This window comes from Alnus glutinosa, chromosome 10, assembly GCF_958979055.1.
Source record: "Alnus glutinosa chromosome 10, dhAlnGlut1.1, whole genome shotgun sequence".
NCBI lineage: Eukaryota > Viridiplantae > Streptophyta > Magnoliopsida > Fagales > Betulaceae > Alnus > Alnus glutinosa.
This window is the reverse complement of record NC_084895.1, coordinates 11,406,043-11,421,569: the sequence shown is the minus strand read 5'-3', so window position 1 is coordinate 11,421,569 and position 15,527 is coordinate 11,406,043. Positions and strand designations below refer to the sequence as shown.

General features: G+C 37.5%; 2 protein-coding genes across 4 annotated transcripts; both read right to left on the bottom strand.

Moving 5' to 3' along the window:
* Positions 1–2,163: 2,163 nt before the first annotated feature.
* LOC133879651 (allene oxide synthase 1, chloroplastic-like) lies at positions 2,164–4,444 on the bottom strand. The gene is made up of 2 exons (XM_062318299.1): positions 4,158–4,444; positions 2,164–4,017 (listed from the first exon to the last, which is right to left on the bottom strand). The coding sequence occupies exon 2, from the start codon at positions 3,964–3,966 to the stop codon at positions 2,395–2,397; it is 1,572 nt and encodes a 523-aa protein (XP_062174283.1). The 5' UTR covers positions 3,967–4,017; positions 4,158–4,444; the 3' UTR covers positions 2,164–2,394.
* Positions 4,445–8,382: 3,938 nt separating this feature from the next.
* Positions 8,383–15,527, bottom strand: LOC133880326 (uncharacterized). Of its 3 annotated transcripts, XM_062319275.1 has the most exons (9): positions 15,344–15,527; positions 15,139–15,215; positions 13,682–13,985; positions 13,549–13,608; positions 13,372–13,484; positions 12,312–12,380; positions 9,209–9,260; positions 8,888–9,035; positions 8,383–8,450 (listed from the first exon to the last, which is right to left on the bottom strand). In XM_062319275.1, exons 3-8 carry the CDS (start codon positions 13,937–13,939, stop codon positions 8,898–8,900), a joined length of 690 nt encoding a protein of 229 aa, XP_062175259.1. In that variant the 5' UTR covers positions 13,940–13,985; positions 15,139–15,215; positions 15,344–15,527; the 3' UTR covers positions 8,383–8,450; positions 8,888–8,897. The 3 variants fall into 3 exon arrangements, with proteins under 3 accessions (XP_062175259.1, XP_062175260.1, XP_062175258.1); XM_062319276.1 differs by having other exon boundaries at positions 8,383–9,035; positions 13,372–13,451; XM_062319274.1 differs by having other exon boundaries at positions 8,383–9,035; positions 15,344–15,526.

Sequence of the window (15,527 nt, the reverse complement as noted above, 5' to 3'; positions counted from 1 at the left end):
TTTTTCTTTTCTGTTTTCCGGCATGAAATTTCCTGTGTGTTGTTGGTTTGGTTCTGGTTGTTTTCTTGAGTCCTCGGTGGTTTTCGTTTTCTCTGGCTGTGTTTTTTCTGTTTTATTTTGAGTGCCAGATCTGTGCGTTTCCACCGGTGTTATCCTGTCACGCGCTCCACAGCCGCTTCCGCCGTCGTCTTCCGATCCGATTATCACAAACGGAGGTCGCGTCGTTATTCCCTGACCGGCGCGTGGCCTGCACGCACTGGGAACTTGGTTCCTGGTTTGGCGCGTGAGGACTGTGCTTCACTCCTCCGACCTTCCTTGTGGCTGTTTGGTGGTGGTCCGTGGTGGTTGGGTGTTGCTGGAGTCTCGGGATATGGCGCGTGTGTAGCACGCGCCGACTCAGGCAGTGACTGGCCCTTTCCAGCGATGGCAATGGAGTTTTTTGTTTTGGATTGTATATTCTTTGTCTTTTCACAGTGTATCTTTGCAATGGGCTAATATTGTATGGGCTTTTAGGTGGCTTTATGCTAGACCAGGCCTCTTATCTTTAGTTGGGTTGTGCTTCATTGTATTGTGAGGTCCAATTTGTACGTTCATATAATATTAGACTGTTGTAATTGATAGCTCCTTTAAGTCGGGGTTTTCCCTGACTTTGTGGGTAAAGATTCTTTATTTCTACTCACTGCCATGGCCTTCGGCCTGTGTTTCTGCCTTCAGGGCGGTGTTAACACCTTATGTTGTATTTATGTAGACCTTTTGGTTTCTTGTAATCTTGTGTAATCCCTTTTGGGACTTTTATCAAGTAATGAAGGTGAAGTTTACTGTTCAAAAAAAAAAAAAAAATCACAATATATATTCTAAATATTTTTTTCAAAAGTTGATTCTTAAATGATGTGTCACAATCTCATAAAATTGTGATACATTTTTCAAAATGATAGATCATATGAAGTCGTAACACATCATTTGGGAACCAGCTTTTAAAAAAAAAAAAAAAAAATTAAGATGTCTAGCTCCATTTATGCCGTTAATTCTAAATAGAAATCCGAAAATACCCCTCCAACACTTTGAAATTCCCACAGTTAAGAGAAGGGTATTTTCAGATTTTTGGCCAATTTCTGTTAGAATTGACGGTATAAATAGACGGATGAGGCCAAAAAGTAAGAAAATTGTAGTTAGGGGGGCCAAAAATCTAAGAATTGGTAGTTTGAAGGGCCATTTGGAGAAATGGTAGTAGTTTGAGGGGCTAAAATATATTTAACCTTATATATATATACACACACACAATACGATACGGAAAGGAGCAATTTGACTCTAGAAACTAATTTGTTTTTTTTTTAACATATTTCAGAAATTTTTGAATTCACTATGAATCAATTTGTAATTTAAGCAAATTACACAGACTAATTTTACATTTATCCCTTTAAAACATGTAATACCTTTAAAAAAAAAAATGCATGTGACATTAGGCACAACAATTTAACAATTTAGTAAAAAAAAAAAAAAAAAAAAAAAATTTAACAAACTTTAAATTAAAAAAGAAAAATTCATATCCCCCTATCCATGACAATAATCATAATAAGCTTTTAAATGAAAGCAAAAGAATTGGAAATACCATTACGTGCACAAATTATACTAGTATTAAGCTGGTTAACTATATATATTGGCAATGAATCTAATAATTACATACACATTCTATGCAATAAGGCTACGAGACATTTACATCTCTTTTTAAAATTAATTATTGAATCTGTAGGACTTATATGTGTATCATTGAGAGTCCTACAAATGCTATAAATAATTTTTTTAAAAAAAAAAAAAATAACAAAAAATTTACAAGAAACATACAAGAATCAGCATCAAGAAAAATTCTTGTCACCAAAAAGAAAAGAAAAAGAAAATAACTTATCTTGTAAAAAAGAATAAAATAAAAAAAGACAATCACTTGCTCATCTCGTATCCGACAGCTAAAAGAAAGATCGATTTTTTGGAATACTTCCTTTCTTCAAACGGAACGAACAGAGATAGAATTAAATATCTCTTCGTTTTTTTCTATTCATTTCGATGATGATCTCTGGTTCAAGTCCAGGGGATGTCCAAAGGCCCCTGTTCTCCCCAGCCGGAATAGTCAGTTAAATTCGTTACCTTAGAACCGTACGTACATTAGAGTTTCCTAGAATTGGATCCTTTCGATTTCTGTATGGAAAAATACAACTAACCAATAATTCCTTAAAAAGGAAAAAACCAAAGAGGGTCCAACAAAAAAAACATCTTCTACAACTACAAGATCCAAATACGACATGTAGTATGTTGAAAAAACTCTGGATGGATAAAAGTAAAAAGAAAAGTACACAGATATGAGGAAAGAAAAACAAGTTACAGGAAAGTTGGTCGCAATGATCAGAAGGTGGCTCTTTTGAGAGATGTTAGGGAAATGGAGGCCCCCAACGCCGACGTACCGATCTCGATCTCGAAGGAGTCGTATCGGAGGAACAATTCCACGACAAGAAGCCTCGACACCAAGACCACGAAGTCCTTACCAGCACACTGTTTGTTCCCGACTGTTGGAGTCTCGGTCTCAGGCCCATTGGACCATAGCACGTGGTTGAGCAATCTCTCACCCTCTCCGACGAACCGATCCGGCACGAACTCTTCGGCTCTGTCGAATATCTTGGGGTCCTTGGTGGCGAATGGTTGATACCCAAATATCAGTTCGCCTTCCTTGACTTTGAAAGCCGCGTCGTGGCTCTCGATGATGAGGTCTTGCTTGGCTCTCCCGTATTGGAGTGCTACCGGCGGTTCTATCCGGAGCGATTCGTACACGACGGACTTCATCAAAGGCATCTGTTCCACGGCGGCCATCGTGACTTTTCCGCCGTTGGATCTGATGACCGATCGGATCTCCTGCGCCAGCTGCGTGTGGAGCTTGACCCCAGCTCGGCCGATGAGCTTGATCATATTGGGGAAGAAGAACTTCATGCCTCCGAAGGAGTTGAAGCAAGTGGCAAACAGCAGGTTGTGGCAAGCTTCGTCTCTGGAGACGCCTAATCTCTCGGCCTCATCTAGGACGAACCCAGAGCACTCGTAGAAGAAGTCGTAGAGCCTCTGGTAATCGGCTTTGACCAGAAATGAAGGGAGACGGAAGGTGTGGATGAGGAGCTCCTCGAGAACCACAGGGAGGCCGAGAGTGAACAGAGGGGCCAGCTGGAAGAGGACCCATTTTTTGACCAGGCTTGGCCCGTCGAGCCCCAGCTTGGTCTCAGCCGGGTTCGCGCCGTAGAGTGCACAAGCCAGGAAGTTAAAAGCGGCTTGATCACTGGCGTCTCCGAAAGCGGCTTTGCCTTTGGTTGCGAGCTCGTTCTCGAGGCCCTCGAAGAGCTTCGTGTAGCTGGAATGGAACTCCGGTATGACGTGGTCGCGACGGGACTTGAGGAGGAAGAACAAGAGGCGCTTGAGCTTGCCGTGACTCGGCTCCGACGGGTCGAGATACGAAAGGACACGATAACCCCCGGTGAGCTCCGTGGATGGCATGTAAGTCCCCGTGAAAAGGTTTTTCTTTTCGACCTTCGTGACGTCGAAGAGCACGGGAAAGCTCTTGCCGTCGAGTAAAACCACCACCCGTGGGTCGAAGGCTATGAAAGGACCAGGTGGCATGTTGGCTCTGAACACCGTTGACTGGTACTTTTGGATGCGTGATTTGAAGAACTCTTCACGGCCTTGCTTATAGAAGTAGTCAAGCCGATCGTTGATTGGACCGATAAAAGGTATGCCATAGTTTCCGGGGATTTTTCGGATCGGGAGCTTGGTGGGTTCAGGCGGCGCCACCGACGGCTGGGCCGACACAGATGGCGTTTCAGACACCGACGCAGAGATCGGACGGACTATGATCCGACGCGTGGAGGGCTTTGATAATCTTCTGGGTGATTGATATTTTGGTTGCAGGGAAGGAAAAGCTAGAGATGCGGACGCCATGGTTGTTGAATAACTTGAATATATGGTTGGAGGCTTTGACTATCGGTTTTGCTGCAGAAAAACTTTTTATATCAGATGATTTCACTTCACTAGAACATACTAGCTAGATAGTTTTTCTTAGAAATAAAATAGCTTTTTCAAGCGGGCAATCAAGAAAAACAGGGATAGAACAAATCAGAAATGTTTATTACCTCTTTTTCGAAAATCGATTTGTCGGTTGGAGCAGTTGAACACTTACTGCATGTAGGCTGTCGGAGGTTTAGTAGACCGACGAAGTGTGTGATGAAGCTTTTAAAGGCGTTTTTTCCTGTTGGGTTTGATCTGATTTAAAAGCACTCCAAAACAAAAATGTCTCTTGAAGAGGAGGATGACACCAGAAACTCTGCGATGACATACGGATCCTGAAAATTACAAGAAGAAGAAGAGAAAAAATGGAAGAGAGAAGAAATTAATGGGTTTCAATCGAAGCAGTCAAAAATGGTAGGTGAATGTTAGGTGAAGAGGAATTGAGGGGAGATATGAGAGCTTTGACTCCCAATGTATATATATTTATGTGAGTAGACTCTCAATACTTTAATATTGCAAATTCAAGAATTAGCAGGAAAATCAATAAGCCAATTAATTAAGGGCTGTGTGGGACGTAATCATTCAATATGATTGTTTCGATAAGGTAGACCGTAGAGTTATGTTATAATAATTGTATTTTTTTTATTTTTTATTTTTTTGAAAAATGTAATTAAGGATTAGTTTGGATAAACTTTACTTTATTTTGCGTGTGCAGTATAATGAATTGTGTTAAGAAGCCATTTTTAATACCCTTTCAAAAAAATAAAAGAAAAGAAACCTCATGACGGTTGGACCCATGTTGTCTTTAAATATAAGCCAATGTGGTCCACGAGCGCACTAAAGTAGTTGCACGTTTAGTAATAGTTAAAATAACTATTAAAAAAGAAAAAGTAGAGATATCCTTTTAAACAAATGTTTAATTGTCAAGTTCTCCATCAAATTATCATAAAAAGTTAATATTTTTTTAATGACAAAAATACATTTCATAAAATTATTAAAATTATAAAAAAAATTATAAAATAACAAAAAGTTGTACAAATAAAAAATAAAAACTAAGATTTATAATTTTCAGTTTTTTTTTTAAAAAAAATAATCGTTCTCTTTTTTGTTATTTTTTTTAATTTCTTTAATTTTTTTTCTTTTAATTTGTTTTTTAAAAATATTTTTTTTATTTTATTTTTAGATTTTAGATTTTTTTTGAATTCATAAGGACATGTTTGTCTTACTAAAAAAGATTAAGGTCATTTTTGTCTTTTTGTTAGTCTTGGGGGACATTGACATTTTTTGATAGTTTGAGGGTAGACATTGACACAATTGGTAATTTATGAGACACATTGATAATTGAATGGTAGTTTGAAATGGATGTGTATTCCCATATTTTAATCTACTGTCTTTTTTATACTATTTTTAACAAATTTATTATTATATTCTCTGATTCACCACAATGAATTTCACATTCTTTTAGCTACATAAAAATCATTAAAATATTCCCTTGACATTGAAATCTCATATCATTAAGGAATTTTTGAGTGTCCAATTTTTTTGTTTTGTTTTATATTTTTTTTTAAAAAAAAATTACGGATACCAAGAAGAATAAAAATAAAGACATTTAATTGATGTTTGGGTAATACTTGGTTTTTTTTTTTTTAAAAAAAAAAAAAAAAAAAATAGAAATGAGAAAAATAAGTGTTTTTTTTTTTTTTTTTTTTTTTTTTTTAAGTGTGCATGTGTGCAAGTACATAACAGAAAGAGCAACAGACTAAGAAACTAAAAAAGAAGAGGATGCCCTTCCAAAACATATAGGAGATGATATTGAAAGAACAGAAAAAATGGAAATGCTGACAGAGTGAAGTCTAGTTGCGGCCCAGTTTACTACATGATGAGCACAGAAGTTTGTACTTTGGTTAACATAACTCGCTGATCAGCTAGTTGTGGGAGGAATGATGGAGTGGATGTGCGAGATGGTAGAAGCAATATGCCAGTCGTGATTGATAGCTGGATTTTGAAGCGCCAATGTAATTGTAAGAAAATCCCCTCATAAAATAAAAGAATTAATCTGTAGAGAAAGAACCAACTGAACAGCTAATAAGGCCGCTCTGGCTTCACCAAAAAGAGTAATGTTAGGAGATTTGATAATAAAACTACATTTGATAATTGCTCCAGAGAAATTTCGGATGACCGCTGCTTGGGCTAAAAAAGAGAGACGAATAGCTGTGTCATAATTGATCTTGTAGAAAGGGGAACTAGGTTTCTTCCAAACCTCAGGGTTCCTGATCAAAGAAGTGGACCAAGCTGAGTGATGTTCCAAAACAATTTTGTTGATATTAGCTGAAATAACAAGGGCATTTGGCACAAAGATTGTCATGATGAGCTTTATTCCTTGAAAACCACAGTTGATCACAAGCCACCGCAGCAAATATTTGAAACATATGAGAATTTGTTTGAGAAATACCAATAGTTGCTGGATTTAGGATAAGAAGAAGCAAATCTGTAATATTATAAATAGGCAAAGCAAGAATATCCATGGCCCAAAAAGATTGACGCCAAACCACCTAAGTTATAGGACAAGAAAAAAACAGATGGAGAAGGGAGTCTATTGGAGAAGAACAAAGGGAACAAGAGGTATCCTAGTATGTGGAAGTTATAGTTTGCGAAATACGAAATTTAGTCGAAATAATATTCCAAACTATTTTCCATAAAAATAATTTTAAACAATGATTGAGATTTAATATCCATAAAGCTTTTCAATGAGACTTGGGGAGAGGAGAGGGGGTAGAGGGTAGGGAAGAAGTGAGGAGATGGTGGGTAGATTTTGTGAAAAAAGCTCCCGTGGTTGAAGGGGTCCATAAAATAAAGTCATTATGGGGACGAATGGTAATTTTCAGAATTTCGTAAACAATGAGGGGATGGAAAAGAAAAAACAGGAGAGTGGAGTTCCAATTGGAAGTGGAGGGGTAGATAAGATCAGAGATAGCCAAAGGATAGGAAGTAATAAAATAAGGTAAACGAGAAACAAGATTGAAGTTTAGCAAAGTGGGAATCCAGGGAAAGGTCCAAATGGGTAAACTAGAATATTTATAGGGCAAAAAACAAGCACCTTTAGAAATGAGAGGAACAGTAGCTTTAATACCATTCCAAATCCAAGATCATGAAGTAAGAGAGAAATATAAGAAATTACCATATTTGATATATTTTTGTTGAAAAATGGAGATCCAAGTGCTATTATGATTAGTGAGAAGTTTCCATCCAAGCTTGGAAATAAGGGAGAAGTTAACATCTTTCATGAGCCAAAAACCCAAACCACCTTGATCTTTTGGCAAGCACAAAGATCGCCAAGATTTAAGAGATAAATTACGAGATTTATCCTTACAAAAACCACACCAAAAGTTTTTGAAAGCTTTATCCAAGTTGTGACAACATCCATCAAGGAGCAGGAAAGAACTCATAGTATAAGAAGAAATGGCAAAAACAAAAACTTTAACCAAGATTGTTTTACCAGCCTGAGACAAAGTTTTAGAGCGTTATCCTTCAATTTTCCCTTGAACTTTTTCTAGAATGTCAGAGAAAGCCGCTGCTTTGGATTTACCAATCTGAAGAGGGAGTCCCAAATGTTTGGCAGTGGCAGGAGTATGATCGTAGGGGAGAATAGACTGGATGGCTAATATGGTAGCAGGGGCTGTATTTTTGCTGAACAAAATATTAGATTTATGGATATTGATTGTCTATCCGGACCAGCTACTATATTTATCCAAACAAGTCTTGATAATTACTGCTTCGCTAGAAGTAGCCGGAGAGAAAATAACCAGATCATCAACAAAAAGGTGGAAACAGTTCCAAAACATCCTCGTTATTCTAAGCATCATTAAGCATACAACTGTTTCTAAAGGTGAATATGAACACCGAAGAATGTTTGATCAAGGCACCTGTAATCTTGTTGGGATTCAAAGACCGAGACTAGATAAAAGCTGAACAAATACGAACCGGGTGAAGATAAAAAAATAATAATAAAAAAAAAAAAAAAAAAAAAAAATTCACATATAAAGCTACTCCTTTTTGCAGCCTTTTTAGCAGGGTGGGGGGGGGGGGGGGGGGGGGGGGGGGGGGTGGTCTGTATAACAGAAGTTAAGACCTTTATACTAAAAAAATGGTCCCTATTGTTTTAAAATTGGGTTAAATACGCTTTTTTTAAAAAATAATAAATAAATAATTACATTCAAAAGAAATTACAAATAATAGCAACAAATACACGAAACGAAAAAATAAATACAAGCTTAACAACTGAAAAATCCAAGCTAAACAGACAATGAAAACCTCTAAGTTCTAAAAGGAAACCAGAAATGTTGAACTCACTTGTGAATGCAGCCAATGAAAGTCGCGGTGCATTATGATGGATAAAACCATCGAGAACAAGTGAACCCCTAAAAACTCAGATATAGACCAATTTTTAAGGAAACCGAGTAGACTAACAATGAGATATCCTACACAGACAAAGAGTCTGAAGCCCCCATCAGGTTCAAATACACAAGTTACTGCAAAGTCTAGGGGCATCGGGATCAAATATGTAACATCCATACATCCAGCTTTCATGTGCGAAACTAATACAAATGGATTTGAAGTAGGCATCATGATGGATAGTACCAAAACAAAGTAGTGAGTAATTGATGGATGTGCTCAAGAACAAATGTTTTTTCCTCTTTTTTTTTTTTTTTTTTTGAGCAGTCCAGCAATCATTACAATTGAAAAAGAAACAACCTTTGGCAATTGAGCCAGCACTATTGTGTGATTGAGGATGCCATAAATGGAAGATTGTTTGCCGGAACCATCTAAATTGCTAGCAATTTCAACAGATAATTACCTGTGAATCCTTATCTCTCAAATTCTTCCGGAAAGAAGTCAACGTCTTTTGGCGGACCCGTTATAAGTTTTTCTTGTAAATCCAAATTCTTGGGCAGTACAAGCTCAGTTCCATGGCCAGCCATGGAAAAATATCTCTCCAGTACCATCTGCAGCCAGAAAAAGCAGAATGGGGAAAGTTCAGTTCCGTGACGGCTCTCTCACAAGCAGATGTGCACTCAGTGGTATTACTTTGCATGAAAAGATTAAAACAAAAGCAAAAGAGCACAAATATATATATATATATATATATATATATATATATATATATGTTGTTGCATACCATGGCAGCATAGGCATCTATTCTCCTTTGCCGAGTAGACCTGTTGATGCCCCTGAAAAGAGTTGTGGTTGAGTTATGCATCCCAGTGTAAACAGATTCCTTTAGTAATGGCATTTTCACTATCTTTGTTTGATGTCATTCAATTACGTCCTATGCCATTGACATTTGAGTAATAATAATTCAAAATTTACAACGATCCATATAACTAAGGCATATCAACTAGTATCTGCTTGATATTAGAAGAAGTATTTTCCATCAAGTGCAAAACAAAAACAAAGAAAATAAGTATATAGAATCTGACAACAGCTGCAACATAGGCAGCTATTATAAAATATCAAACTTCTACTTCTACCTGTATACCTAAAACTAAACGAAGCATACTTGTCCTTAAAACATTAAGGAATTTCTTTCACTTTTTTTTTTTTTTTTTTTTTTTTTAATAAGGGTTCGTTTGGGTTTTCAATTTTAAAAAATGACATTTTAAAATAGCGATTTTAAAATGTGTGATTTGAAAAAGTGATTTTTAAAAATGCAGTTAAGCGTTTGGCAAAATTGCAGTATGACATTTAAAATCGCAGGTTAACCTTTAAAATTCTGCGTTTTTAAAAAAGCACCTCATTGCCTGCGATTTGAAAAAACAGTTTTCTACATTTTGAAATCGCAATTTTTTAAACACAAAATTCTCAAACAGTTCATAAGAGAACTTTTATAACCAACAAACCACACATCCTTTTTTTAAGCAAACAACTGGAAAACAGCAAGGCTAAAGAACAGGCTTCAAAGCCAAGCAACAACTACTTTGCAAACTACACAACCAAGAACAAAACAGCACCTACACACAGACTAAACCAAAATCTCCATATCAATCCCCCATCTGCACCAAAGTTGGAGAAAAACCCCTACCCTGATGCTCCCCAACCTCCCTTACTATTGCTTTACCTATATCCTTTAACAGTTTCAACTTTCTATGTTCCTCACTAAAAGCCTCCCTGAGTATTCGTTGGATAGTTCGAATTTTACATCCGCTATTATGAATCTAACCTCCTCCAAACTCAATTTTCTTATTAATCTTCAAAAGCATATTGGCCCAGCTTTTTTCCTCCAAACCATGTTGCTGCTTGCTACCCATACTCGGCTTCTGCGCTGTTTTATCAACTTCCACAACCTTCGATACTTCTATATTCACAACCTTCTTTACACCGAGATCAATCTTTTTGAAGTCTTTTTTTTTCCACATTAGCCTTAGCCTCAAATGATTAGAAAAATTACCATCCTTAACCTTCTTAGAAACAGAACAAGACTTAGATACCGTATTAACAATATCCACCTTCTTCAAAGGAACTGTCTCAACTTGCTTTTTTTCCTCATTAATCTTCAACTGCTCACCCCAAGCCACAACTCCCTTTGGAATCCATATCTCTTTCTCCACCTTCTCTACCTTCAAACAAACATACACCGCATGTCCAAAAGCATTACAGTTTTTACCATCCACACCCTAACAATAACTTCACTAGGAAATTTAGAATCAGTATAAACCCCAACCTAACCTACTCTTCAGTAATAGAATCGACATACAAAGGCTTACCAATTCCACTGGCAATGTAACTCAAACATGTGGAATTCCAGAATTCCATCAGAATGTGATTCAACTTGATCCAAATCGGAACTGATTTCAAAGAGAGCTTTAACAGCTGCATCCCTGGTTCCCAACGACAAAGGATCAACGGCTTGTTTGCTATATGCCACAACTTAGATTCTAGAACTTCATCCCTAGTATGTTCATCAGCAAAACGGAAAATGTACATACTATTCTCCATCAGAAAGACATCCACCTTGCCATACTGTCTCCACAACAAATCAATTGTCTTCTTAACCAAGAAGAATGGAAGAGGCTTTTCCATAAATTGACCAACAAGACTCGGCAACCATTTGCAATCCCTTTTTCAATAGCTTCAATAGGTGGTTCAACCATTATCTTGCCATCAATAATTTCCGGCATGAAATACCTCAGAGAACCCATAGATTTTTCTTTTTTGAATAATCCACACCAATCTTGTTTTGGAGGAACAAAATTGCGAAAACTCTGGCTGTTTCTCTCCAATCTTCTTCTCAACCTTCTATTCCTCGCATTTCTTTGCAACTGGGAGCTCCCTTGCACTATTATTCCTTTCTTGACTCCTACTACTTGAAGCCTCTGGCTGACCCTGAATCACAGATCGAATACAGAACGCCATCTCTTCCTCATCCACCTTCTCCTCCTCTTCATTAACATCCTCCTCCATCATGTCCAACTCCTCAAAATTATCAGAAAGATCCTCAGATCTCTCTTCCTCTACCACTAACTTTATAGCCTTCCCCCTACCACAACCCCTCCTTGACTTCCTTGCCATTGCAAACCAATCAGAGGATGTTAGGACCTTTTCTCCCACAAGAAAATCCTGTATCCATTCACCGATGAACCGACGACAGTCACACGCAGTCCCATGCACTCATAATTGTCTCCAACCACCAACAACCATATCGAGAATTCCCTAACCACTGCAGAGAAAGGAAAAAAACCCTTATACCTACCAACTTACTTATGCTAACTTTAAAATGTAAAGACAGATGATGGGAGATATAATATAACATCAAGGAAAATTACCGCCTGAAAATTCAAATCGTTTCAACAAAGAATTATATGCTATCTGGGGTCCAAAAAAATGAATTAATCCATTGTCTTTCACATTAGATGAAAAGAGATGCAGTGAATTTTTTTTTTTTTTTTTTTTTTTTTTTTTTTTTTTGATAAGTAATGAGAGATGCAGTGAATTATATATCATTTTAATGATTCCATGGTCTTTCACAAAGTATGACCTCACATCTATTTCATTTCGTTCATTGTGGTTATGCTTCTACATCACACTCACAAATTCAATTGTTCAGATGACATGAAGAAAAATAAAAACTGATCCCAATGCCAAGCAACTCCAAACACCATATAAATGATGAGGCAGTTTGCTGCTTGAAAAGAAACCGCAATTATTAATAACCATTTTCTAGCGACTGAAAGAAATACCGAATAAAAAAAAAAAAACAAAAAACTGCTTTGAGAAAATCTTACATGCCAATCATGCGATCTACCGCTTCTGCTGTTGTCCCGTGTTCATCTTGGAGGTATACTCTCCAACCCCTGAAAATTAAATTTGAAATCAGCAATCCACATCTAGAGGCAACAAGGGAGCGATTGAAAAATTGAAAGAAAGTGATACATCTCTAACAAAAGGAATATGTAGACACTAATCTGCTTATCCAGCAACATTTGCATGCAAGCAGTCCACCTCACTAGTCCCTATTACAGTATCGTAAATCAGAAAAAAGAAACCACAGAAATAGGTCAATAATCTATCATAACTCTAGTTTCTGATATGAAAGACATCAATAAATTACCAGATAAGGCATAATATATAATGCAGAGAGTCATACTTCGTGTCATACACAATTAACTTTTCCGATTATAAAGTAGAACTCGAAAACCAGCAACTTATTAGCACGATCTTAAAAACCCACATGACAATAAACGAAGGCGTATGCCACTTTCAGATTCATTTAGAACAACCTATAGTAACCAAGCTACGTAAATTTTGATCTGGGCATTGCTCATCCTCATTCTCCAACAGTTTTATTACATAAAAATTACAAAACATTAGCACAACTACGCAGATTTTGATTTGGGTATTGTTCATCCTTATTATCATACAGTTTTATTACATATTAATTACAAAACATTAGGCTGCACAGAAGAGGGCTCGTAATGTTTTACACGACTCATGAATCAAACAAGAACTCAACACAAAATTAGCGGGTTAGGGTTGGAGGATCTGAACCATTTAATTAAATCGGTTGGGTTAGGGTCAACTATATAGTCCAATACTCATGTCTCGACATGACTTAGAACCCACCACAAAATACTAGGCCAAACAATTTTTTACACGACCTACCAACACAAAATTAGTAGATTAAGGTTGAGGGTCTTACCGATTTAATTAAATAGGTCGAGTTATGATTGACTCATATAGTATTATATTCATATCTTAACATACCCGAACCCGATATGCGAATACAAATTGTCACCCTAATGGGCAGCATGTAAATAAGTACCCATTAAATAAGTGTGTGTATACCTCTCAGCAGCTCGAACAGCAAGTCTTCCAGCAACACTACGAACTTTATTTGACTGAGGCGTCTCCTTCCCATCGCATGACTTGGGGAGCCCGACTATAAACTCATCAGCCTCCTACACTTTCTCTAAAATCATCATTTTCCACACACACACTTGAAATGAGAAGCATGACATTTACCTCTTGCTGTGCAATCTCAAGAAGCTGAATCTCAAGCTTTTCTCCACGCAACTCCAAAACCTACAAAGATTTCAAATTTGTCCGTTAATGTTACCAGGCCTTGAAATTGAGGCATGGATTGGAGGATAATTACACTGAGAGGACGGATGTTGAAGCCTTTGCTGAGGGCGAGGCCAGTGCGGGACATTCCCAAGTCTACCCCCAAGCTGAACCCGCCTCTCCATTTGGGTTCTCTCTTCCGGCGAAAGGCATTGGGGGGAAGTTCGTTCACAGAAATTGCCCTTATTCTGGCACCATAATTACGGGTTTGGGCTGAGGACAGTGGCGGAGAGGCAAGAGCGTTTTTGACTTTAGGAAGCGCACGAACAGGCGGAGTCTGCTGAATCTGCATCTCCGTGCGTGTGAGTAGGAGACACTGTGGTGGGTTAACCCGGCTCGATATATTTTGAGGATAAGTAAGAATTTCAAACGAAATTTTTTTATATTTAAATATTAAATAATATAATTATTTTAATTTTTGTATTATACTCCAATTTTTTTAAAAAATTTTAACTAAATAATTTACTTTAATTATTTTATCTATCACTTTTAAAAAGCTTCCTTAACAAACTCTTTAAATACATAGTATTTTTTATTGATTTTGAAAGCAACCACTTTAACTTTAACTACCACAAAAAGTTGCTTCAAATGAGTAAAATAAACTTTATCAAAAAAAAAAAAAAATCACAAAATAAATCTAACAAATAAACTTCAAAAATTTCTATATTTATGCCAGATAACGTTTCGGTCTGGTAGTGAAGGAACGAAATAAACTCCCCGCTGCGCATCGAAAGACCAGATATCAATCACCATTCCAACCTTCCTTGTTGTTGGGGAATTATTATCCCCTATACTAGTTGGGCCCTGAGGAGGCCCTCAGATGTTTGCTTGGACTGTACGACTACACCCTTGGAGTACACAGTCCGAATTATGCATGGATCGTACAATGCTCGGATTATACCCACAGGATGCACATAGGTCAGACATGACTAAGATCCTCAGCATTTACTAGGATCTTCAGCATTTATTGGTTGGCTAAATTAGATCAGGAATCATATCAGGTGTCAGCACAGAGCCTCACACCTAATGTCTACACATCTCATCAGGTGCCAGAACATCATAATTGATCACTGTTTACATTATACAATTGTGAGACTTCTACTGTACATCTCAGCAAATGAGAAGAGGCAATATATATAAGCATAACACTTAAGAAGTAAGGGATAGTCATCTAACACAATATGCTCCTCCTTTGTCTCACTCTCCCAATTGATTTGGGTGTCGGACGAGGCTCTACCGGCCAACCCTCAGTGGGCCTTTGTTGTCTTGCAGGTCACAGGTAAAGGAACCAATCTAAAGCTACCACGTCGCCATGACCGGAAAATGTTTTGGTCTGGCAGTGAAGGAATGAAATAAACTCTTTGTTGTGCATCGAAAGACCAGATATCAGTCACCATTCCAACATTCCTTGTAACAAAATGTCTATAAAGGCCAGAAACCCTAACCAAGAAAGAACGAAAGAAAGAAAGGAAAATCATTACAGAACAAACCTCAATAGCAGCTTTGACCAAAGGCAGCTTCAATCGGAAACGCAACTTCTCTAAGAAATCAATCGTGATTATATCTACCTACGATATCCACAAAAAAATCAATAAAACCATCATTCAACAGAAAAATTGTAATTCAAATGGTAAATTAGTCGAAAATGCTACATTTTCCTCAACTCTCTCGGTAACCAAATAGAACATAAACAAACCTCCAATTTCTCACAGGCCTAATCGAAGACGGTTTGGTTCAAGGGCTAAACAGGGAATAAGTTGTAGGTCTTCAAAATAGGGTTCCCGTAGTTGAGGGCCTGGGCCTGAGAGGGGCCATCAGCACATATGGTGAGGCGCGTGTACTGGCGGAAGGGAGAGGCGTGTGGAACGCCGAGGAGGTCG

Coding starts and splice junctions, on each gene's coding strand:
- LOC133880326 (XM_062319275.1), bottom strand. CDS start 13,939: ATGCAGATTCAGCAGACTCCGCCTGTTCGTGCGCTTCCTAAAGTCAAA. Junction 13,609..13,681: donor TCAACATCCGTCCTCTCAGT/GTAATTATCCTC, acceptor AAATCTTTGTAG/GTTTTGGAGTTGCGTGGAGA. Junction 13,485..13,548: donor TTGAGATTGCACAGCAAGAG/GTAAATGTCATG, acceptor GAGAAAGTGTAG/GAGGCTGATGAGTTTATAGT.
- LOC133879651 (XM_062318299.1), bottom strand. CDS start 3,966: ATGGCGTCCGCATCTCTAGCTTTTCCTTCCCTGCAACCAAAATATCAA.